This window comes from Hyperolius riggenbachi, chromosome 12 (assembly GCF_040937935.1).
Source record: "Hyperolius riggenbachi isolate aHypRig1 chromosome 12, aHypRig1.pri, whole genome shotgun sequence".
Classification (NCBI taxonomy): domain Eukaryota; kingdom Metazoa; phylum Chordata; class Amphibia; order Anura; family Hyperoliidae; genus Hyperolius; species Hyperolius riggenbachi.
In genome coordinates this window covers 18,924,486-18,948,335 of record NC_090657.1, presented here as the reverse complement: position 1 = coordinate 18,948,335, position 23,850 = coordinate 18,924,486, and the positions used below count along the sequence as shown (strand labels likewise).

Below are 23,850 nucleotides of genomic sequence, written 5' to 3'. Positions count from 1 at the left end.
GAGGTTGCTATCGCTAGTCCGCATACTCACGCAGACTAGCGACAACTGTCGCCAGGCGATTGACCGCGCCAATTGCCCGGCGACAGCAGCAACGAGTGATGGTTCGGGGTGCGCGCCTGTGCAACGGCCCATACTCACGGGCGACCTGTCGCCGCAACACGCACGCGCCGCGTGTTGTGGCGACAATTGTAGCCCGTGAGTATGGGCCATTAGAGGCAGAGGATCAGCAGAATAGCCAGGCAACTGGCATTTCTCAAAAAGAAATAAATATTTCAGCCTCCATACCCCTCTTGTATCAGTTGTCCTTTGAGACTATTACTTGTTTGGAGATAAGCAAAGGGGGGGGAGGGGTATATACTGTGTTTCTTGTCAGCAAGATTTTATATAACCACATTTTCTTCAACAGAGTGCTGGTGTGATGTCTGTATACCTATTCATGAAGAGGTACACAGCAGAAGATGCCTATAGACCACACCCGGGCTTCTATCGGCCGCGACTTAGCAATTGTTCTGACTACTCTGGCCAGTTCCTACATCCAGAAGCTTGGGTGAGAGGGCGCAGTCCGTCCGATATCTCCAGTGAGGCTTCTCTACAAATGAACTCAAATTATCCTGCCCTTCTGAAATGCCCTGATTATGACCAGATGTCGTCATCGCCTTGTTGAAAGTCAGGCTTTGGCCAAGTCCAGGAACTGTACTGGTGATCTGCAGGCCATGCTGACCCTCCAAACATGTCCTCTAGTCCACTCATTGTATCCTAGTTGCTAAAGAGACAATCAACACCTAGCAGAGTTTACATGACAGTATAAGAGGGTCCCTGGCACTCTCAATTTGTCCCACCATAGGTTAGCTGAACCAACTCTGTGTGGGATCCAATGACACAAATGGCCAATATAGGACCAGCAACTAGATGTTCAGTGCTGAGTTTTATCTCATGTTTTCATCTGATAGACATATTCTGAAACAAAAGGACATGAAATGAGCGGTTTACATCAGGCTTGGAAAAGGCTGGGCATCTTTCTATGGCCTCCTACAAGGCTGTTCACAGTTGAGTCATTTATGGTTACATGTTGATGTTTGCTTAGCAGTTGTGCCATATTTTCCAATGAAAACCTTTCAGCAAACACAGACAAGATGGGCAAGGAGAACAATGATTCATTACATCACTTGTAAACATTGCTTTGCCTACTTGGCTGGTACTATGTAGTTGACGCATTCTATAAATGTTTAGGAGGGTGAATATCGGTGTATCTAGACAAACGAGACACAGGGGAATGTCAATGTCTTGTCATCACAATTAGAAAGAGTGAAATCACTATCGTGTGTGTTGATGTTAATCTCATGTGACAAGCAATCTTGAAGGTCCAAGTCGTGTCTGGAGACGATTGCTGTAGATGTAGACCGATTTAGTAAATTGCTTATATAAGATCATGTAAGCCACGCATGTCAAAGTCACTATGAATGGCCTGAGGAAGTGAACTGACATGATTACTTCACTATGAAATATTATAAGGACATGTCAAGTTATTGTATATGATTCTATGTGCTTAAAAAAACACACTTATCCTTTCTACAATGGCCGGTAGTCTTAGGCTCCGGCTAATCTTTTTCCAAAGCGGGGTCTACATTTATGGTTCCTAGCATCCAGTACATGAACCCGCCATCTGATTGGTGCAAGGGGTACTGCTGCTTGTCACATTAGAAGTAGTTTACAAGCCTGTAACTCTAGTAAATGCTCAATGCAAATGAACTGGACTTGTGGTTTTGTTTTTCATCTAGAACATACTTTATGGAAAGAGTGGTCGGCACTTTGACGCTAAGAAAAGAAGTGTGCACATTTTAACGAGTGCTTGAGATAAACTGACTCATAATACATATGGGGAACGCTGGACTGAGTTGTCCTTCAAAGCTGAGGAGATTTGTTATTTCAGCAACTTCTAAGATGAGACTTTGTACCTGACGTTTTTACGCATTGTGTCTTGGCAGAACATCCAATGTCCATTGGAATACTAAAGTCCAGTTCAGAGCCATTTTATGGGCTCTTCTTTGTGGAATTTCCAAGTCATACAGATAGTAAATTAGGTAAAAAAACAACAACCTGCCATTGCCAATTTGGCTAAATAATGTGTTAATACTGGGCATAGTATATAACTACATGGGATAAATGAAGAAGCAGAGTAGATCTATTACACAGCACACATTTCTGAATACGCCCAAAGATGTCAAATCTTAAAAGTTGGGTGAAACTACGTATTACCTGAAAAGATAAATTAAGAATCATCCAACGAGAAATTGCTTATTTAGTTTACCATTCCTGTTGTTTAAGTGTTCACTGTCAGGTTTAAGAGAAATGTGATATGTAAAAAGAAAAAAAAATATTTCTGCCAGTTTCCATTTTTATTGTTTCTCTGTGATGCCAAAAGTGACATCACTTCTGCCCTTTACTTTTTTTTTCAACCCAGCTGTTAATTGTCCCTCCCTACTGCCACAGCTTACTGTCCCTCCCACAGCAAACATCACCTAAACAACAGGCTTACATCACTGTCTAAACTCTTCAAAGGGGGGGATCAATTACCTTCTTCTGGTCATACTGCCCTTATCCTATAAGTAGGGAGCTTTCCATTATTTGCATGTTTAGATAAGCTGGATACTGTGGCTCAGGGCTCCTCCACACCAAAGCCGATTTTTTGGCGTTTTGACACAAATTGAATAGTTTGCGTTTTCCAAGGTAAAATGAAAGTGAAAGTCCATAGACTTTCATTTTATCTTTCACATCTAACGCTGCATTTTGTTGTGTAGCGGTTTGACGCACATGGGAATGTAACTTAATTAATCGACACAAGGGTTTTCCCGATGTCACTCAACGCGTGCACAAAATCAGGTTTGTGCACGCTTTTGCTAATGTGAAAGAACCCTAAGAAAATAAAAGAAACAAAAAACCCTCCCACAATCTTGCTGGCACTGCATAATTCCTGCAGTTAGGCAAAGCCAAGCAAAACAGATAATAATAAAAAAAGGGGGACATGTAGGGACTGATTTTAGAAAAAGGGGGTCTACATATATAGTTGGAACACTAACTAATTTTTGCAAATTTTTTATTTCTGGATGTTACAACCCCCTTTGAAAGAAAAGTTTGTAAATCTGGACGGCAGTCTCACTAGGGAATCCTGTGATGGTACGCAGCCTTATCATGTGCAGGAACCCCCTTAATATTTATTTATTTATTGTATTTAGAAAAGCGCCAACATATTACGCAGCGCTGGACATTAGTTTAGGAAATACAGTAAAATACAGCAAAATGACAATACCTGAATACAAGAAAGACCAGATCATGCAGCACAGTATGAGTACAAGGTAATGCTTAGTCACTGGAGGGGAGCATGGAGATTAGGCAAGTTAGGTTCACTCAAATGCATAGCATGGGTTCACAGTAATGGAGGCGCATGATCAGGTAGGACACAAAAGGAGGAGGACCCTGCCCAAAGGCTTACAATCTAGAGGGAGAGGTAAGGACACGAAAGGTACGGGACCAAAGTTCAGCTGTGGGTTTAGAGCACTTGTGAGGGGTAGTAGGCCAGAGAGAAAAGGTGAGTTTTGAGGGCCTTCTTGAAGATGTTGAAGGAGGGGGCTGCCCTAATGGGTGGAGGTAGGGAGTTCCATAGTGTTGGAGCAGCTCTTGAGAAGTCCTGGAGGCGTGCATGGGACTGGGTGATGCGGGTGGCGGTTAGGCGAAGTTCATTGGAAGAGCGGAGTGAGCGGCTAGGTGTGTACCTCTGAGTAAGATCGGAAATGTAGGTTGGACAGGTTTTGTGAACAGAGTTGTAGGTCAGACACAGTATCTTGAATCTGATTCTGGACTGGATAGGAAGCCAGTGGAGGGATTCAAGGAGGGGATCCGCCGTGGTGGAGCGATGGGAGGAGTGGATAATTCTGGATGCTGCATTCACGATGGACTGCAGTGGGGCTGTTCGGGTCATAATATAAAGTGATCCCAGTGAAGCATCACAATGAACCAGCAATGAAGCAGCTGTCCTCAGCCATGATGCCTCCAAGTATGGCTGTAAATTACCACCATTGAAATAAAATTGATTAGACCACTTCCCACACTGTAAACCACAGCCATATTCCAAGCACTTTCACTGAGAATTTTTAGTAAGATTGTCATACTCAAAATAATATCAAATCCAACAGAGGATGGAGCATTCAGTCTGCAGTTTTACAAACTCAGGCCTGGAGTTGATTAGGTTAGGATGGCAGTGATCACAGGGACTGAAGCTAGTGGGCAGTTGGGTACACAAATTTTAGTATGGGCAAGAGGCAGCCAGAAGGTACTGTATATACTCGAATATAAGTCTATAAATTTAGGTCTGATTCATTTCATAAAAGTATAGTGGTCGACTTATACAAGAGTCACGGGCAACACTGAGCACACTGAGTAATGTGTGTACTAATAGTGACTTTCCTATTTGCAGCAATTTAGCCAGTGGTAAGTGACACTTTGAGGAAAAGAAATGCCAAGAAAACACAGGTCTGAAAGTCCTGGCCACAACAATTAACAGGGAAAGGGGCAGGGGGGAAATACTTGGCTGCAGGAAGGGGGTGAATAATTGCAGCACTTGGGGGCCTGAAGGAGGTATTGGCTGCACTTAAGGGACAGGAGGGATTAATGGCTGAAATACTGTAGGCAGTGCATTCATTAACCCCTCCTGAGACCCAAGTGCAGCCATTAACTTTGCTGGGAAGACTTATACTTGAGTCAATAAAAAATTCCAGCTAAAGAGGGTTGAATATTAGAGTCGACTTATACATGAGGTTGACTTGTATTCAGGTATATACGGTATGTTGTGCTCTTGAATTACCATAGTCGCATAACATTCCTGATGGAGTGAGCTGAGCACCTGACTTTTAGCCTAGCTACATGGAGAGCAATAAAGTCTAATTTCCCTGACTGGATAGTTACCCTTTGCTTGGATGGAGAGAGTGGGCGACAGGCTCCGTAAGGTCTGATCATCGTCAGGAGAGCCAGAAAAGGTCAACAAACAGCAAGAAAAGGGCAGAAAGGCTGAACGGGTCGGCAGTGAGGGATTCATCCTTCAGATGCTACAGAATTTCTAATCAGAAGGAGCTTTAGAAGTGATATATGGATCACTGGCTGAATATAATCTACTTCGGCACTGAGTGCAGAATGTCGCCAATGTAGAGGTCAGGAAAGAATTACTCATCACTGAGCCACCAATCTCCATAGCAAGAAGAACAGGTTTAATATACAAAGCACGGTCAAAAATATGGTATTAAAAATGAGTAAAATGTAGTAGACAGTTGTATGAGTTGTACGACTTACACATAGGAGATATGTATATGAAGTCTTCTGTTTTAGGTACCAGACCCCAGGGGCATAGCTAGTAATCACTGGGCCCCCTGCCAAACTTTGGATGGACCCCCCAGCTGTTTCTGGAGAGGGGAGCGCTGATGGAAGCCCGAGGTAAGGGGGGGGGGAGTCAGTCCCCCCTCCCCACCTCTGTTTGTGCATTTTGCTCCCCCTTCCTGCACTGCACCACCTCCTGCCAATAAAAGTGGTCCTAGAGCCAGGGCCTCCCCCCCCCCCCCCCCCCTCAGGCTTTCCCCCATTAGAGATGGCCCGAACCTTTGATTTTCGGTTCGCGAACTTCTGCAAATGTTCGCGAACATGCGAACTTCCGCGAACTGCAATAGACTTCAATGGGGAGGCGAACTTTGAAAACTAGAAACACTTATGCTGGCCACAAAAGTGATGGAAAAGATGTTTCAAGGGGTCTAACACCTGGAGGGGGGCATGGCGGAGTGGGATACATGCCCAAAGTCCCGGGGAAAAATCTGGATGTGACGCAAAGCAGCGTTTTAAAGAGGCTCTGAAGCGAGAATAAATCTCGCTGCAGAGCTCAAAGTTAGCAGGGGCACGTGTGCCTCTGCTAAACCGCCGCTATCGCGCCGCACAAAGGGGGTCCCTTCACCCCCAAACCCACCCCAGCACGACTTGGTCGTGCATTTGGTCGCTCCTGGAGGCAGGGCTAACGGCTGCAGCCCTGCCTCCAGTCGCGTCTGTCAGCGGCGCATCGCCGCCTCTCCCCCGCCCCTCTCAGTGAAGGAAGACTGAGAGGGGCGGGGAGAGGCGGAGATACGCGCTGACAGACGCGCGTGGGGCAGGGCTGCGGCGGTTAGCCCTGCCCCAACCAGGAAGCGATCCCCCGCATTACGGAGGGGGATTTGGGGGTGAAGGGACCCCCGTTAAGCCGCGCTATAGCAGCGTTTTAGCAGGGGCACACATGCCCCTGCTAACTCTGAGGTCTGAAGCGAGATTTATTCTCGCTTCAGTCTCTCTTTAAGGGCAGAAATCACATTGTATTGCTAAATTGCAGGCCTAAAGTGCTTTAAAACATCTTGCATGAGTATACATCAATCAGGGAGTATAATTAGAGTTCTGCTTCACACTGACGCACCAAACTCACTGTGTAACGCACCGCAAACAGCTGTTTGTGTAGTGACGACCGTGCTGGACTGGTGCGTACCATGGCCAGAGTGCAGGCAATAGCGGTTTTCAAGCCCATATGGTCGGGCTGAGGTAGCTGAATGACAGAACAACATTGACTGATTGTCTGGCTGATCGAATTTGGTCTGTCCACAATGAAGCAACGATCTTATTATCTATTTTCTTGGGTCAGGTGTGCCCCCCAACTCCAACACACTCATATAGCCGTCGGTCATTGCTTCATTGTGATACGCAAGTCCCTTCACCACGGCAAGGTAACGATCACGAAGGGGAATTGACACATGTACATGCCTTTTGTTTTGTTGTTGCAGCTGCAGTGCAGCCAAAAAAAATAGGCAATCATGTACTCGCACCAGAAAAATTATTATAGCGGCCGCTGCTAGCAGTGGCCTTAAAAATTCAGGAATCCACCACCATTCAGGAATCCACCACCAACAGGGGTCCTGAACCCTGTTGGTGGTGGCGGAGAAGGCAGGCAAGCGGCCTGCAGGCAGAGATGCTGTGTGGGGACCGACTTAGTCTTGGGGCAGGCAGCCAGTTACACGGCATGCAGGCAGAGATGCTGTGTGTGGGGACTGACTTAGTCTTCGGGTGGGCAGTAACCCTCTGGGATCCATGCCTCATTCATTTTGATAAAGGTGAGGTACTGAACATTTTTGTGACCTAGGCGACTTCTCTTCTCAGTGACAATGCCTCTAGCTGCGCTGAAGGTCCTTTCTGACAGGACGCTTGAGGCAGGGCAAGACAGAAGTTGGATGGCAAATTGGGACAGCTCTGACCACAGGTCAAGCCTGCGCACACAGTAGTCCAAGGGTTCATCGCTGCTCACAGTGTCTACATCCACACTTAAGGCCAGGTAGTCGGCTACCTGCCGGTCCAGGTGTTGGTGGAGGATGGATCCGGAAGCGCTAAAGCGAGGCGTTGGACTAAAGAATGTCCGCATGTCCGACATCACCATGAGATCGCTGGAGCATCCTGTACTTGCCTGTGTGGACATGGGAGAAGGTTTACTGGCAGTGGCACCTTTATTCAGTTGTGCTGTGACATCACCCTTAAACGCACTGTAAAGCATAGTTGCCAGCTTGTTCTGCATGTGCAGCATACTTTCTGCACTCTGGTGAGTAGAAACCTTGGACTACTTCATGCGCAGGTTTGACCTGTGGCCAGAGCTGTCCCAATTTGCCGTCCAACTTCTGTCTTGCCCTGCCTCAAGCATCCTGTCAGAAAGGACCTTCAGTGCAGCTGGAGGCATTGTCACTGAGAAGAGAAGTCGCCTAAGTCACAAAAGTCTTCAGTACCTCACCTTTATCAAAACGAATGAGGCATGGATCCCGAAGGGCTACTGCCCTCCCGAAGTCAGTCCCCACACACAGCATCTCTGTATGCACGCCCTGTGACTGGCTGCTTGCCCCAAGACTAAGTTGCACCCCACACAGCATCCCTGCCTGCAGGCCGCTTACCTTCTCCGCCACCACCAACTCTAGGCAGATTCCTGAATTTTTAAGGCTGCTGCTAGCAGCGGCTGCTATACTAATTTTTCTGGTGCGTGTACATGCCTGACTAATTTTTCTGGCTGCATTGCAGCTGCAACAACAAAACAAAAGGCATGTACATGTGCCCATTCCCCTTCGTGATCATTACCTTGCCACAGTAAAGGGGCTTGCGTATCACAATGAAGCAATGACTGCCAGCTATATGATTGTCTCGGGGGGTGGCACACCAAAGATAATAAGGTCGTTGCTTCATTGTGGACAGACTAAATTTGATCAGCTGGACAGTCACTGTTCTATCATTGAGCTACCACAGCCCGGCGACATGGGCTTGAAAATTGCTACGGCCTGCACTCTGGCCATGGTGCGCACCAGTCCAGCACAGCCGTCACTACGCAAACAGCTGTTTACGGTGCGTTACACAGTGAGTTTGGTGTGTCAGTGTGAAGCAGTTCTCTAATTACACTCCCTGATTGATGTATACACATGCAAGATGTTTTAAAGCACTTTAGGCCTCCAATTTAGCATTCAATGTGATTTCTGCCCTTAAAACACTGTTTTGCGTCCAATACGGATTTTTCCCGGGGACTTTTGCCGTGTATCCCACTCCGCCATGCCCCCCTCCAGGTGTTGGACCCCTTGAAACATCTTTTCCATCACTTTTGTGGCCAGCATACATTTTTCTAGTTTTCAAAGTTCGCCTCCCCATTGAAGTCTATTGCGGTTCGTGGAAGTTCGCGCGAACCAAACTTTCGCGGGAGGTTCGTGAACCCGGTTTGCGAACTGAAAATCGGAGGTTCGGGCCATCTCTATCACCAGGTTGACCCAATGGGCTGTCTAACTAATGTACCTGCCCTGACCGTGCTTGGCAGACCAAGCATCCATGGTCAGATGGACCCTTGACGCAACGCTGTGTGCCAGAGATGACACCACTTGCCTTTCTACTTCTACAGTTTGGGTATCACTTTTTTAGAGAAATAATTGCGGCCTGGTATCTTCCACTGCAGTGTCCCAATGGCCACAAATTTTCGAAAGGCCTCAGAGTCCACCAGCTGGTATGGTAACAGTTCCGCCAAGCCAGCTGTCAGACGCCGGGCAAGGGGGTGACTGGCAGACATCGGCTTCTTCCGCTCAAAGATTTCCCTCACGGACACCTGGCTACTGCTGTGGGCAGAGTAGCTCGAGCCGCTCAAGGTGAGAGGTGGAGTGGAGGAGGTTGGCTGTGATTGTGAAGGTGCAAGGGAGAAAGCGGCTGAAGATGATGATGTACCTGAAAGAAGAAGAGGAGAAGGAGGGTGGCTTTGCGTTTTTGTGCTGCTTTTGCTCAGGTGGTCTTCCCATTGCAGTTTGTGCCTTTTCTGCATGTGCCTTCGTAAGGCAGTTGTCCCTACGTGGGTGTTGGCTGGCTTTCCACGGCTCAATTTTTGGTGGCAGAGAGTACAGATGGCATTGCTCTGCTCTTTGGCATACACACCAAAAAATGTCCACACTGCTGAGCCACCCTGGGGTGTGGGCACTATGGTGGCGTCAGCAGCTGACATTGAAGGGCATATTGTCTGGCTGTCCATAGGTGGTGATACATGGCGCCGGACACTGCCACCAGCTGTTTCTGATGACAAGCTCCCCCTGCTTCTTTCAGCAACTCCTCTCCTCCTACTCTTCTCTGACTCCCCCTCTGAACTGTCCCCTTGGTCATCATGGGCTTGATTTACAAAAGAGTGCTAACTGTTAGCAGGGCCGTTTTCGCGCAAATTTTCGCATTGCGCGCAATCGCGAATTTTCGCGCAAAACGATACCGGTTTTCACACGCGAAATCACTTTTGCACAAAAAACCGCGTTTGCATGCGAAAAACCATAATCATTTCACGCGAAAATTCACGATCGCGCGCAATGCGAAAAATCACGCGAAAACAGCTGTGCTAACAGTTAGCACTCTTTTGTGAATCAAGCCCCTTGTCTCTAAGGCCCCGTTCACATCACAAACGTGGATGGCCATGCGTGCGGAACGCAACGCATGCAGACGCACTCAATCCGCATTCGTGTGCATTGCGTGGCTGATCCCATCACTTAGGAGTGAATGGGACAGCCACGGGTTTTTTACAAAAAATGCGTGCAGCATGCGTTCCCGGACCGCACAGGTCCGGAACGCATGCAGTGTGAACATCAGACAGTGCATTCTATGTCGTGTCTGATGTCGTGTCTGATGTCGTGCATGTCTGCCTCCTGCACGTGTTTCCAAAACGCGGCTGGAAACGCGTGCAATGTGAACGGGGCCTTAGGATCCCACGTGGCATCCGTATCATTATAATCATCCTCCCCAGCTTCGCTTGTATCAAACACCTCATAAACTGCACCAACAGCAAGTACTTCATCATCCTCCTCCTCACACATGAGGTGGTGTAACTTGCTTAGCACCTCCATCTTGTTTTAACAAAAATGGCTGTGAATCAGTGATTTCCCCACCAAATAATTCCTGTGAAAAGTCAAATGTAGCGGATGTGGTACTTGGAGTAGCATTGGTGGTTGCAGAAGATGAGGTGTTCTGTGTTAGTCAATAGTCATAATAGTCAACCACGTCCTGACAACCTTGGGAGTTGATGGGACGTGCCTTCTTCTGAGCACTGTACTTTGGTCTAGGGCCGCACGAAATCACGTCAGCACGACCTCAAACAGACCTGCCCTGTGGCCTGCCTCTGGCTCTGCCTGTTGTTTTGTCCATATTGGAGGGGATAAAGTGAAAGGTATGCAGTGACTTGACTAATACAATGTGCAGTCACACAGGTGCAGTGAAAGGTATGCAGTCACTGGTATTACAATACAATGTGCAGCTGTCACACAGGTGCAGTTAACAGGTATGCACGGTATACTAAACAGCGTGCGGTCACACAGGTGCAGTCAACAGGTATGCAGGGATTGGTATTACAAATGTGCAGCTGTCACACACAGGTACCGTAAACAGGTACAGTGACGGGTGGTACATTACACTGCTTGCGGTCACATAGGTGCACTGAACAGGTTACAGGTATGCACTGCAGTAATTGGTATTACAAATGTGCAGCTGCCTGTCTCTCTCACACACACACACACACACACACACACACACACACACACACACACACACACACACACACGTACCGTGAACAGGTGCAATGAATGGTGCAGCTGTCTGTCACACACACAGGTACCATGAACAGGTGCTATGACTGGTGGTATTAATAATGCGTGTGCTCACGTACGTAGGTAGGTAGGTAGGTAGGTGCATTGAACAGTCAATAGGTGCAGTGATTGGGATTACAAATGTGCAGCTGCCTGTCACACACACAGGTAGTCACTGAATGTGCTGGGCCTGGCAGTGGCACAGTAGGAATTATCACCACGGGACCAAAGGCCAGCTGCGACTGACTGACAGGGCTGTATATAATGCAAGTGGCCACAAAAAAAAAAAAAAAGATCACAAGAACAAGATTAGCTCTCAAAAGAGCTGTTGAGGGGTGCTTTTTTTAGCAATAAGAATCAGCAAGGAGCAAGCTACCAAGCCTACAAGAGCCTAACTAAGCTTTGCCTATAGGTCTCTGCAGCAGCTCTCCCTTCTCTAATTACTGCAGGCACACGAATGAGTCCAATGCTAGACGCTACCTGCCTTTTATAAGGGGGGTGGGGCTCCAGGAGGGAGTGTAGCCTGATTGGCTACAATGTGCCTGCTGACTGTGATGTAGAGGGTCAAAGATGACCCCAATGATGTAGTATAGGGGCGGACCGAACTTCCGAAAAAGTTTGCGGTTCTCCGCGATCGCGAACCACCGAAGTTCGCTGGTTCCCGTTCAAGCCATCTCTACCCCCTATAAGGCCCCCCTGCAGCTGCATCTCCTGCAGGGGCTATTGCTATGCCCCTGCCAGCGACCCCCCCCCCCCCCCACACACACACACACACACACACACACACATGCAGGCTGGTGTATGGATGTTGGGTTGATCTAAACTGGGACCCATCTTTGAGAGTGGTACCCATCCTTGTAACATGGACTTTGTGGTACTACAGCAAGTTGCAAATGATATAATGTACAGCCATGACTGATGTTCAAATCTACCTGGTCAATATTTTCAAAATATAAGAGGTGGGTTTGATAAATGTATACCATCACCAACAAAGAATAAACTTCATCTGCCAATCGGCCTGATCCTCACACTGCTGGTAATATTGCTGAGCGCAGGCAGCACACAGCAATATTATCATACTAAGGGCAGCAGAGTACCACACATTGCACAAAAAGCACGTCCTGCGGTACATGGCAATGCGAGTGTTGCTGCAGTAATATGCGTTACGCTACTTGTGCAATGCATAGTTCTCTGCAGCGGTTAGTACCGGCAGTAAGTGAATCAGGCCCCTTGCGACATGCTTTTATTTGCAACACAATATTATTTTAAATGAATTATGAATAAAAACACAGTGTTTGCAAAAGGAAAATATCTGCTGCACTGGTTAATAGATCCTTAGCTCCGCCTTACAGACTTTGCACTTCCTGTTCATTCTTCATCCTCCCAGTAAGCCTGAAGCCACGCCTCCCCATTAACGACTGACATCCACGATAAGCTACCAGTCATCAAAGGGGGGGGGGGGGGGCATGGCTTCAGCTGGCAGCGCACACACCCATTGTGAGTAAAGGACTGGTAGTGAGCATGCAGCTGGAGTAGGAGGAGATTAACATTCTGCCTATTGCCTGGGTACTAATGTGCAGAGATATCTAGAGAGACAGGTGGCTTGACTGACCAATCCAAAAATAAGTCACCTTGAGGAACTACAGACTTTGCCTGGGAACTAGTTGCTTATGTTTGTTAGCAAAAGCAGGAGCTGTAGAAATGTCTTCTGGAAGTGCATTAAACACAGTCCACTACACATATTCCAGGCGCAGGAAAACAATTGTAAAGTTCCTTTGTTCTTTCAAACAGATTATTAGCAAGCAGGGCCAGTTTAAGCAACTATGGGGCCCCAGGGCAAAATAAACCTGGGGGGCCCCCCAACATATACCCCGGAACAAAAATCGGCATTAGGGGACCTTTTTTGCAGCTGGTATAACAGGGTGTGAAGTCCCAATCGGTCGGAGCTCCACATTCTGGCTATCCCAGCCTGCATGGGGGACAAGGGGTTTAAAAAGTTTCAGGAGGCGGGACCCCACATAATTAAAAAAAAAAAAAATTCCCACACTCTAAACATAAAAAAAAAATTGGGAAAATAGGAAAAAATGCCAGGGATCTTCATGCAGCCATATTGCGGCTGTATAGCGATCCCTGGCCAAAGTGCTGCGGCTGCGTATGGACCCCCTGGAAACCCCGTCAGGAAATGTATTGCGCTTTCGTTTGATGCATGTAAAATTACACTACCGTTTGGTTTGCTACTAAACGTGACATTTACCACATTTAAAAGTCAACTTTTTTTCTTCGAAACTTTAAAATCGATTTTCTCAAAAACTATAAGGTCTTTTTGAAAAATTGTTTTTTCCTCTTATTCCTAATGATCTCCTTAACATATCCTGCAAATTTAGGGTTTCTAGCATTTAAGGTGGATTTGCTTTTAACCATTAAAGTCGGCAGGTTTTTAAATGTGTATTTTTTTTTCCTTTGAAACTTTAAAATCGATTTTCTCAAAAACGATAAGGCCGATTTGAATTTTTTTTTCCTTTTGTAGCCACTGGGGGCCCCTACAAGCTCTGGGGCCCTGGGGCAGCTGCCTCCTTTGCCTTAATGGTAGCTCCGGCCCTGTTAGCAAGTAGTTAGTAAAGGGTGTTTAGTAGTGAACCACAAAACTAATATAACCTGGGCGGTATTGCTATGTAATGCATTGTGGGATTCTTCTTTTACTGACTTTTTTTCTGTGCATCTGCCTTACATAGTAATATTTGTCATTATGTCACTGTTGTCTTGTCTGTTTTTCTGTGCCTCTTGCATACTACATGCAATACCGATTTTTTTATCTGATCCCATTTTGGATTTCGATTAAAAAACGTACTGCATGCTGCTATGATTTTTAATTCAAAATTGGACGTATAAAACAATCGGAATCGCATTCGCATGTAGTGTGCAAGAGGCCTAATGTTTATGTTATCATGTCACTGTTGTCTGCAAATTCTATATAGTTAATAAAGAGACTAAGAGTGGAATGACAAATAAATGCTAGCATAAAATCAGATTACAGAGGATGGACTGTTGGAAAATGTACACATGGGGTTGTAAGCTGTGTTCGTACATACAGTGCCTGCAGAGACTGCAGGGAAGCTATGCTGAGCATTGCAGAATCTCTCCTACATATTCTGTGGAGTTACTTCTCTCTCGCACATGCGCAGTACGGAGCCGTCCGTCTTCAGGAGCACTCGGACTCCCAAAGACTCTCGTAGCCTCCTGCAGTGGGGGATTCAAGTAGGGGTGACATCACTGGAATAGGGGGACTGTGAAAGGAACAGGAAGGCTCTATAGGACCTCTCCATAGGTGAGTATGCGATTATTTTTGTATAATGTTACTTCAGATTTGCTAGAAAAACATTTATTTGTTACAGCTTACAGAACACATGCAAATAAATCGACAGCGTGTCTACTTCCTGCTTTCATGAAAGCAGCTAAAGGGTTACCATCCTGTGTTTACATATTAGCTGTGTTTGCCAAGGACTGACACATTTCTGTGCTGACACAGCTGAGACATCAAATTACTCTTGTGATTACTTACAGATGGGGGGAATTAAAGAAACTCTTCTCTCTAAAAACACACGGTGCAGTTCTCTCTGTTTTCCTTGTGTCATGTGCAATAGTTCAGGTCCACTTTAAATGATCATAGTTATGTAGAAATGTATTGAGTGTATTATCTAGAGATTCTAGAAGGTGAGCAGAGAAGCACCAGGCACTGTCTGGTTTGTAAGGTTTGTACACAAGCTAGAGGGTTCTTGGCCAAATCGGCAGGTTGGAGCCATCTCTGCCAAGACTCTATTGTATGTATGGTGGCCTCGAAGCGTGGCCAAGAGAGATCTGGAGTACAAGAGCGCAAGCAGAGCCAATTGTTCTCCTCTCTATAACCCCCCCCCCCCCACACACACACACACACACACACACACACACACACACAGTCATATGCTGTACCATTGTCCCTCCTCCATAGCAATTGAAAATGTCTGCACTGAACGTGGTCCCAAGATGTCACCTGAGGGATAGTGTCCAGCCACCATAATTGTGTTTGTATGCACCTTGATGCTGGTTTCACCCCAGCAACCGGCGTTATAGGTGCGGTGCGTTTGGAGGATCTCACCGCAACATTACCAATAGGCTTCAGAGACTACGGCATTGCGTGGTAATCTCACTTCTGGCTGCACACCAAACAGAAAGTGAAGCTCTCTCTTTTGCACTCACTTCCTGTGGTGGAAATACAAAGGACACGAAATGTACTGACAAAATACGCTTCCACACATGCTCGACCCAAATGCGAAGATTTAAAATATCTGCGGCGCCTTTGACTTACATGACTTCGGGTTGCCGCACGTCAACACGCGTGTTCACCGATAACGCACTGTTTTCGCTGCGTCAAATCGGATACTTCCGGCGCACTGCATTGCGGTAAGTATGAAATGTCCCGTAGGATTTCATTGCTTTAGTGTTACCCTGCAGTAAAAAAGGGTAATGCAACATAATGAAAACCTCCCAATGTAAAAGGGGCCTAAGTGTCTAAGGCTTGGCTGAGAGGAGGCCAGCGATTCTGCAGTTTTATCAGGCCTCTGTACGTCCAAAGATGGGGTGACCAGACGCATTCCAAAAGAAGGACAGGTTCTCTTTTTTATCATGATTTTCTCCATCCTCCAGTCATCCCAAAAATGTATTTAAATGTCCTCCTTTCACAGAATAATTATCGGAGTTGACCGTTTTTGACTAACTACAGTAGATATGATTTATACCGAGATTGAGCAGCCTTTGGCCATTCTTGATTCATCCGCTTGAAATGACGTTGTGTTACCATGTAATCAATAATTATAACATCAGCTGATGGGCATGGCAACACTACTTTATATTCTAGTTCTGGCCGACGGCACAATGGACATCAGTTAGCTGTTGTATGTCTTAATACAGTAATAATACATTTTTGTAAAATGTCAAATTCAAAATAAACAGGAAAGTCTGAAAATGAAAAGAGAAAATGGTAACCGTGGAGATGGAAAATATACTGTATGTGGTCATTTTTGTCCTCATTTTTTGACTGTAATACCCTAGGCCACAAACCACATCTCCACCTGTCTTAAGGTTGCTATAAGTCAGGCGGGAAACATTCTTTGGTGATTCTTGTAGTGACCAAGAATACCCAGGCGATAAGTAGGGAGAGACCGGGAGCCTAAGGGTGCAGTATCATCAGGTATAGGAAGGGTAAAAGCATACCTCCCAACTTTTTGAGATGAGAAAGAGGGATGCTTAAGCCACGCCCCTACCACACCCCTTATCACGCCCCTAGTCACACATACCATAAAGATTTCATAAGAAAAATATGTTGTTTTATAATTCAAACCACACTGGTCCTTTCTATCCTGGTTCATTTTCCTTCATATCAGTTTAAAGGATGGGAATAAAGTTTACAGTCAAACATTTTTTTTGTAGAGAAATATGTATATTTACATAGAAAGAGGGACAAAGTCTTCAAAGAGGAACAAGGGACAGGGCTCCCTAAGAGGGACAGTTGGGAGCTATGGTAAAAGTGTATAGATATAAACTTACAAAGGTGGGTTGCAGTTCCACTATATAATACATCAGGCAACTTGGTGGCTGATCGACTATCTGAGATGAAAATTGGTGCCGCAAATAGCATCCCGGATAGACGATGCGACCAATTTCGGGCCAAAATTGGTCACATGTATCGATCGGACATACTGCAAGATGTAAGCCGACCAACCCGACCACGCCCCCTCCCCCCCCCCCCCCCCCCCGTGCATTAATACTTTACCTGTCGGTGTCCGACATGTAAAGTATTCATGCACTGGGGGGGTCGGGTTGGGCGGCTTACATCTTGCAGTATGTCCGATCGATACATGTGACCAATTTTGGCCCGAAATTGGTCGCATTGTCGCATCTGTCGGTGTCCGACACCGTCTCCGCACTCTTCCTCCCATACACGTGCCACATGTGGTTGCTGGCATAATGTGGTTGCGCGTCGTGGCGTGACGTTATGCCCGCCCCCATGTCACACTGCCAACCACATGGGGGCGTGTATGTGGACAGAGGATGGAGTGCGAAGTCAGCAGCGGACCCCGACAGGTAAAGTATACTGCACGGGGCACATTTTACATTAGGTGGACATTATCGGGGCAGCAAGGCGGCATCACTTGGCCGATTCCGGCTAGATTTCATGCTGAAATCTATTGGGAATCAGCGCGCAGTGTATGGCCAGCTGACAGATCTCTCTCCGACCAGATTCGATCAGAGAGAGTTCTGTCTCTTGGTTGCATCTGCCCATCATCACCTTTGGGCATGTCAGTGGTTATTTGGCCTAGAAACCCATGGATTTTGAAGTCTCTGATGGACACACCTGGTCTACAGCTTACACTGAGTGCCAGCAGACTCACCTCCAGCTGCACTAACAATGGAAATAATGGGAAGAATTGTAAAATCACAGAGATGAAGACAGCTAGAGCTGCTCTGAAAGAGCTTCATGTCACAATGAATACAGACTTGCCGTCACACATCAGTGAGCAGCAGTCCATCTTGGAAGATTAGAGTAGCTTGTTTCTTGCGGCAAGGTGTCAGCCCCCCCCCCCCCCCCCACACACACACACACACACATTCCAGCTGTCGCTGGTGGAATATAGAGACACGATCCTCATTTATGTAAATCCTCAGAGAAATTAAACAGGCACAGGGCTTGGAAATCCCGGGAACAGAGAGCCTTAATTTGATTTTCTGTGGCAGACTGGAGGGGAGGCCACAGCACAGAACACTAGAAATATCACCCATATAGTCATTATTTTCTGCAAACCGGCCCAGGGGGTGCAGGAAATAGCCTGTGCAGGGGACGGTTTGTGAAGGGACACATGATGGAGTCACTCTAGGATGATAGGTTAAAACATGTGTTTTTCTTAAAGGGATCCCGAGGTGAGCGTAATATGGAGGCTACCATATTTATTTCCTTATAAACAATACCAGTTGCCTGACAGTCTTGCTGGTCATCTGGCATAATTAGTATCCGAGTCAAAACCCTGGAACAAGCATATGGCTAATCCATTAGGACCTGAGTCAGCTGAGTCAGAGTAGCTGATCTGCATATGCTTGTTCAGGGGCTATGGCTAAAAGTATTAGAGACACGGGATCAGGGTGACTGCCAGGCAACTGTTATTGTTTAAAAGGGAATAAATATATCAGCCTCCATATCACTCTCACCTCGGGTTCCCTTTAAGTGTGAACTAGCCCTTTGATTAACATGAGTTCACAGTTTTTCTGTGCAGAAAACGTGTGTGAAAACAGTCAAGTGTGTTCCATGCCTTAAAGTATTAGAGGCAGAGGATCAGAAGGATAGCCTCATTTATTTCATAGTGACTGTTACATTCTGGTATTTGTGTGTGCGCATGTGTTCTTTTTGCATGAAGGGGTTACCCTGTCCAAAAAGGTTAGACAGGATGCTGTTGATTGGTAGGTGTGTGTGTGTGTGTGGTGTGTGTGTGTGTGTGTGTGTGTGTGTGTGTGTGTGTGTGTGTGTGTGTGTGTGTATGGGTGTGTGTGTGTGTGTGTATGGGTGTGTGTGTGTGTGTATGGGTGTGTGTGTGTGTGTGTGTGAGTGTGAGTGTGAGTGTGAGTGTGAGTGTGAGTGTGTGTGTGTGTGTGTGTGTGTGTGTGTGTGTGTGTGTGTGTGTGTGTGTGTGTATGGGTGTGTGTGTGTGAGTGTGAGTGTGAGTGTGAGTGTGAGTGTGTGTGTGTGTGTGTGTGTGTGTGTGTGTGCGCAATTTTAGTATTTGCCATGGGCGCTGTATTACCTAGATACGCCACTGCTAGAGGACATGCCAAGAAATGCACCTGGGACTCTAGTGGTGCGAGACAAGAATGCTACCTCTGAACTTGAGAGCACAAAGGACTTGAAAAGAAGAATCCAGTGAGGCGAACCAAAGCCTTTGGAAATGGGTGCAGCAGGTATGGTGAGTTGGGAACTTGTGAGTTCAGTGAGATCTCACCCCTACAGTGCCTGAGAGGTATAACAAACGGTTAGGAGTTCACCTCTTCAGTGCCCACTATACCTGTTGTATCAGTTCTGCATGGAGTGAATCTTAGCTGATAACAGAATATGGTTAAACACACCCATGAAACACATAATGTTGGTCTATCCCACCCTTGTGTTAGAGTGACCAGACGTCCCGGATTGCCCGGGACACGTCCCGGATTCGGGGTCCGCTGTCCCAGGCTTAATGAGGTCCCGGGAAACGTCCCGCTTTCAGCAGTGAGACGTCCCGGCCTCGGGACTCTGGCAGCTCTCTCCTTATGAACTGGCAGCGGCGTCTATAGACGCCGTGCCAGTTCATTGCCCGCAGTCCCGCTCCAGCCTCCTCTTCCGGTGTCTGTTCCGACACCGGCAGGCGAGCAGGGCTACGGCAAGATGGCTGCCGAAGCCCTGTACTGGAGACTATTTGTCTCCAGTACAGGGCTTCGGGCGCCATCTTGCCGTAGCCCTGCTCTGCCAGGCTGTCAGCGCGGGAGACTTCAGGAGGAAGGTGGTTCCGGGAGCAGCGCGCCAGAGGCCGGAGACTTCTGCCAGGCGAGTAAATGCTTTCTTTTCCAGGTGAAATGTTTGCCCGCATTGCGTTTCTTTTCAGGTGAAATGTTTGCCCACATTGCGTTTCTTTTCCAGGTGAAATGTTTGCCCGCATTGCGTTTCTTTTTCAGGTGAAATGTTTGCCCGCATTGCGTTTCTTTTCTGGTGAAATGTTTGCCCGCATTGCGTTTCTTTTCTGGTGAAATGTTTGCCCACATTGTGTTTCTTTTCTGGTGAAATGTTTGCGCGCATTGTGTTTCTTTTCTGGTGAAATGTTTGCCCGCATTGCGTTCATTTTCTGGTGAAATGTTTGCCCACATTGTGTTTCTTTTCTGGTGAAATGTTTGCCCACATTGTGTTTCTTTTCTGGTGAAATGTTTGCCCGCATTGCGTTCATTTTCTGGTGAAATGTTTGCCCGCATTGCGTTTCTTTTCTGGTGAAATGTTTGCCCGCATTGCGTTTTTTTCCCAGGTGAAATGTTTGCCCGCATTGCGTTTCTTTTCTGGTTAAATGTTTGCCCGCATTGCGTTTCTTTTCTGGTGAAATGTTTGCCCACATTGCGTTTCTTTGCTGGTGAAATGTTTGCCTGCATTGCGTTTCTTTTCTGGTGAAATGTTTGCCCGCATTGCGTTTCTTTTCTGGGGAAATGTTTGCCTGCATTGCGTTTCTTTTCTGGTTAAATGTTTGCCCGCATTGCGTTTCTTTTCTGGTGAAATGTTTGCCCGCATTGCATTTATTTTGTACTGACATGTTTGCCCGCATTGCGTTTATTTTGTGCTGACATGTTGCCCATTGCATTTATTTTCTGGTGTCCGGGGTAACTGTTACTGCATTTATTATTTAATGGTCATACAGTAGGCGGCTATGTTTGCTGCTTTGGGGTTACGGTATACTATTAGCATCACACAGTTTCTGCACACTTATGATGCAAAGTCACGTTTGTCCACATCATGGCGTAAACGCTGCTTTCTTATGCCTCGCTGTTACATCATTACGTTAGCTCCGTCCATACAATGGCATGGCCACGCCCATTTTTCGCCGCAGCCCCCTCCCCAGTCTTCGCCGCTGCGCGCTCCTCAATCCTCCCCACCTTTCGCCGCGGCGCCCCCCCCCCCCCCACATCCCCCTCTCCCTGTCCCAGGTTGGACCCGCAAAAATCTGGTCACTCTACTTGTGTGGACCCCCATCCAGTGATGGAGGCCCCTGATGTTGGTATGATGGGGCAGGGTGAGAAGCACCTCCAGGATTTCTGTGATGAAGCAGAAATAGGTCAGCCTGGCACATTGCTGGCTGAGGGGAAGCTCGGGGTGGGCTGGGGGGTTCCAGGGTTACACAATGTAGGTCAGAGACTGCAGCTCACTGATGAATTAGGTCTCTGCTATGGATTGTATCCCTCCGAATGTTAACTGGTTCCTCCCCTCTCAGCTGACAGCCTGCCAGATCATCAAGCACTGCAGAGGGCAAGTAATCTACACAGAGACCCCCTGACTGCTCCAGCTGGGTATATGCAGACCTCTTAAAGGGGAACTGCAGTGATTTACAGAAAAATGCAGTCAATTATTCAGGATGCCCAATTTCACAGTAATAATCCTGGTTTCAGCATCATAAATCCTTTCTATATTTATATACTGTATATTGGTATGTATGTTGCCCCGCCCTAACACTGAAGCTTAACCTAGGCTGTTTATTATGCAGAATACTCATACACTAGAATCTCCAGATGACAATAATCATCTTAATAAAAAAAAAAAAATCTATTACCAGCAAAAAATTACTTGGTTAAGGAGACCCCCAGACCCTCCCCATGGGCCGTCCACACATCGCCGAAGATCCCCCCCCCCCCCCCCCCCATAGCTGAGGCGGGCACCACCGGCCAATTTACCTGCATCTCCACCGAACACCTGACACAAGTCCCGTCATTGTAATTCTCACAGAGCCCCGGCAAAGCACCTTTGTAGCTACTGTCGGGGCTCCCCATTGATCCACAGTGGACCATCCGAAGATGCTTTGCTGGGGCTCTGCAAGAATGACAAAAATGGGACTTGCGGCGAGGGGCCGGTGTTTGAGGGAGATGCAGGTCAACTGGCTGGGGGTGCCTGCTTCAACTACAGGGGGCTTCAGTGAAGTGTGGACGGCCCGATGGGGAGCTCTGGGCCGTCCGCACATCAAAGAGACCCCCAGATGCAGTGGCGGAAGATAGCGGTGGATGTTCAGAGGGTGCGCACGCATCTCCAGTAGAGCAAGGCCGTGGTGCAGAAGGACAACATCACAGTGCATCCCCCCTCCCGAGCCTCCTTAACCCCTCGCCCCCATGCAGGCTGGGATAGCCAGAATGTGAAGCACTGGCCGCGTGGGGCTCTGCACCCTGAGCTATACCAGCCTGCATGGTTCATGGTATGGAGGGCTCTGGAGAAGAGAGGCGGCCAAGGACACAGTAAATTCGGGCGCCTGCGGCAAGTGGACAAAAAGGGCGCCGCCATTCACTCCCATAATAAATATCGTTTAATGGGCGCCCAACAGGAAAAAAGGGCGCCGGAGAAAAATAACGTTTTACAAGCGGCGCCCGGAGACTTTTACTGTTTTATAACTGCTTCTCATGATTACACATTATTTAATGATTTATAATTTTTTAAACATTATTTTTAAACGAAAAACAGCACAATATTTTTTTCAAACGTTATTAATGCTTATCAAAGGGGGGTCTTAGGTTTAGGCACCACCAGGGGGGTCTTAGGTTTTAAGAGTTAAAAAAAGAAATAAAAACACAACAACGAAAAATGTCCTTTATTGTTGTAAATTATCCAGGGATGCTTACCTTGCGATAATCCCATGCCAGTATTCTCAGCAGTGGTCCCACGCCAGTATCCTTTTAGGAGGTCCCATGCACCCGCCGATACCGCCGAAATCACGGGGCTGAATGGCTGTAGACAGCCTCTGCAATGTGTATTGCATAAGCTGGAAACGTGAAAATTGTTTTCTGAAACAAGAATTTTCGGCATACAATGCTGGTGAATCCCTGTTCCCCGGAGGCCACGTTAGAGTGTCAGAATGAGCGTTATTTCACATGAATGGGTGGGTGCAGGGGATCAGGGCACCTCCTGCTCTGGTCTCCTGGACCATCATCTCTGTGAAAAATGGCTTGTTACACCACTCTAGTGTGACCTCCAGAGATTGGGGATTTCCCAGCGGCCATATTGTTTGCATCACTGTTTGCATCATTGTTTGCATACTTGTTTCAAAGGCAAAATTTTCATGTTCCCAGCCTCTGCTATACAGGTGCAGAAGCTGACTGTGACCATTCAGCGGCGAGAGTTCGTCGGTGTGGGAGGGTTGTGGGATGTCTTAGAGGATACTGACGTGGGACCACTCCTGAGAATACTGCCGTGGGATTATCGCAAGGTAAGTTTCCCTGGTTAATTTAGAACAATAAAGGACTTTGTTCATTGTCGTGTTTTTATTTATTTTTTAACTCTTTGTGGAAATGTACCCCTATACTCATTTATCTTGGGGAGGGGGCGTGCCTCTGGGGATCCACTTGTTAAAGGGGACCCCAGGATGCCACCATGAACACCCTCCCCCTAGGACGTCGGTGGCCCCCACCTCCTCCTGTGGCACCGGAGGTGGGGAAAAGCCCCTTGTCCATGGATTGGACAAGGGCTCTGGGGGAGAGGGGGAGGCTTGGCCGCCCCTCTCCTCCAGAGCCCTCCATACCATGAACCATGCGGGCTGGTATAGCTCAGGGTGCGAAGCCCCACGCGGCCGGGGCTCCACATTCAGGTTATCCCAGACTGCATAGGGGACAAGGGGTTAAAGAGGCTCGGGAGGGGGGATCCCACACTGTCTGTTTTCATGAAATGTATACAGAACTTAGAGAACTCGGAGCTCAGCGTCTAACATCGTACGCGCACCAGGAAGTGAACGGACAGACCGGTCTACACCGATAGCGCGCATGATCTGGAAAGCCTGCGGCTGAGGGAAGGAGTGGAGCGGGATACCGCAGATACCCACACCCCAGCGGATTGGCATTGGCATGTATTGCTGTGTTATACGCTGATCAACACTCTGGACGCGTAAGTGCAGTG

The 23,850-nt window shown here is 47.3% G+C and overlaps 1 protein-coding gene and 1 long non-coding RNA gene across 2 annotated transcripts in view; one reads left to right on the top strand and one right to left on the bottom strand.

Moving 5' to 3' along the window:
* Nucleotides 1–1,749, top strand: part of CACNG5 (calcium voltage-gated channel auxiliary subunit gamma 5) — a 112,710-nt gene extending 110,961 nt beyond the window's left edge. The window contains exon 6 of the mRNA XM_068262586.1: nucleotides 407–1,749. Within this exon, the coding sequence (XP_068118687.1) occupies nucleotides 407–664 (258 nt within the window). The 3' untranslated portion in view covers nucleotides 665–1,749. The remainder of the gene's footprint in view (nucleotides 1–406) is intronic.
* LOC137541337 (uncharacterized) overlaps nucleotides 1–23,850 on the bottom strand; it is a 456,394-nt gene that overhangs the window by 30,476 nt on the left and 402,068 nt on the right. The gene's annotated exons all lie outside the window — the stretch shown is intronic.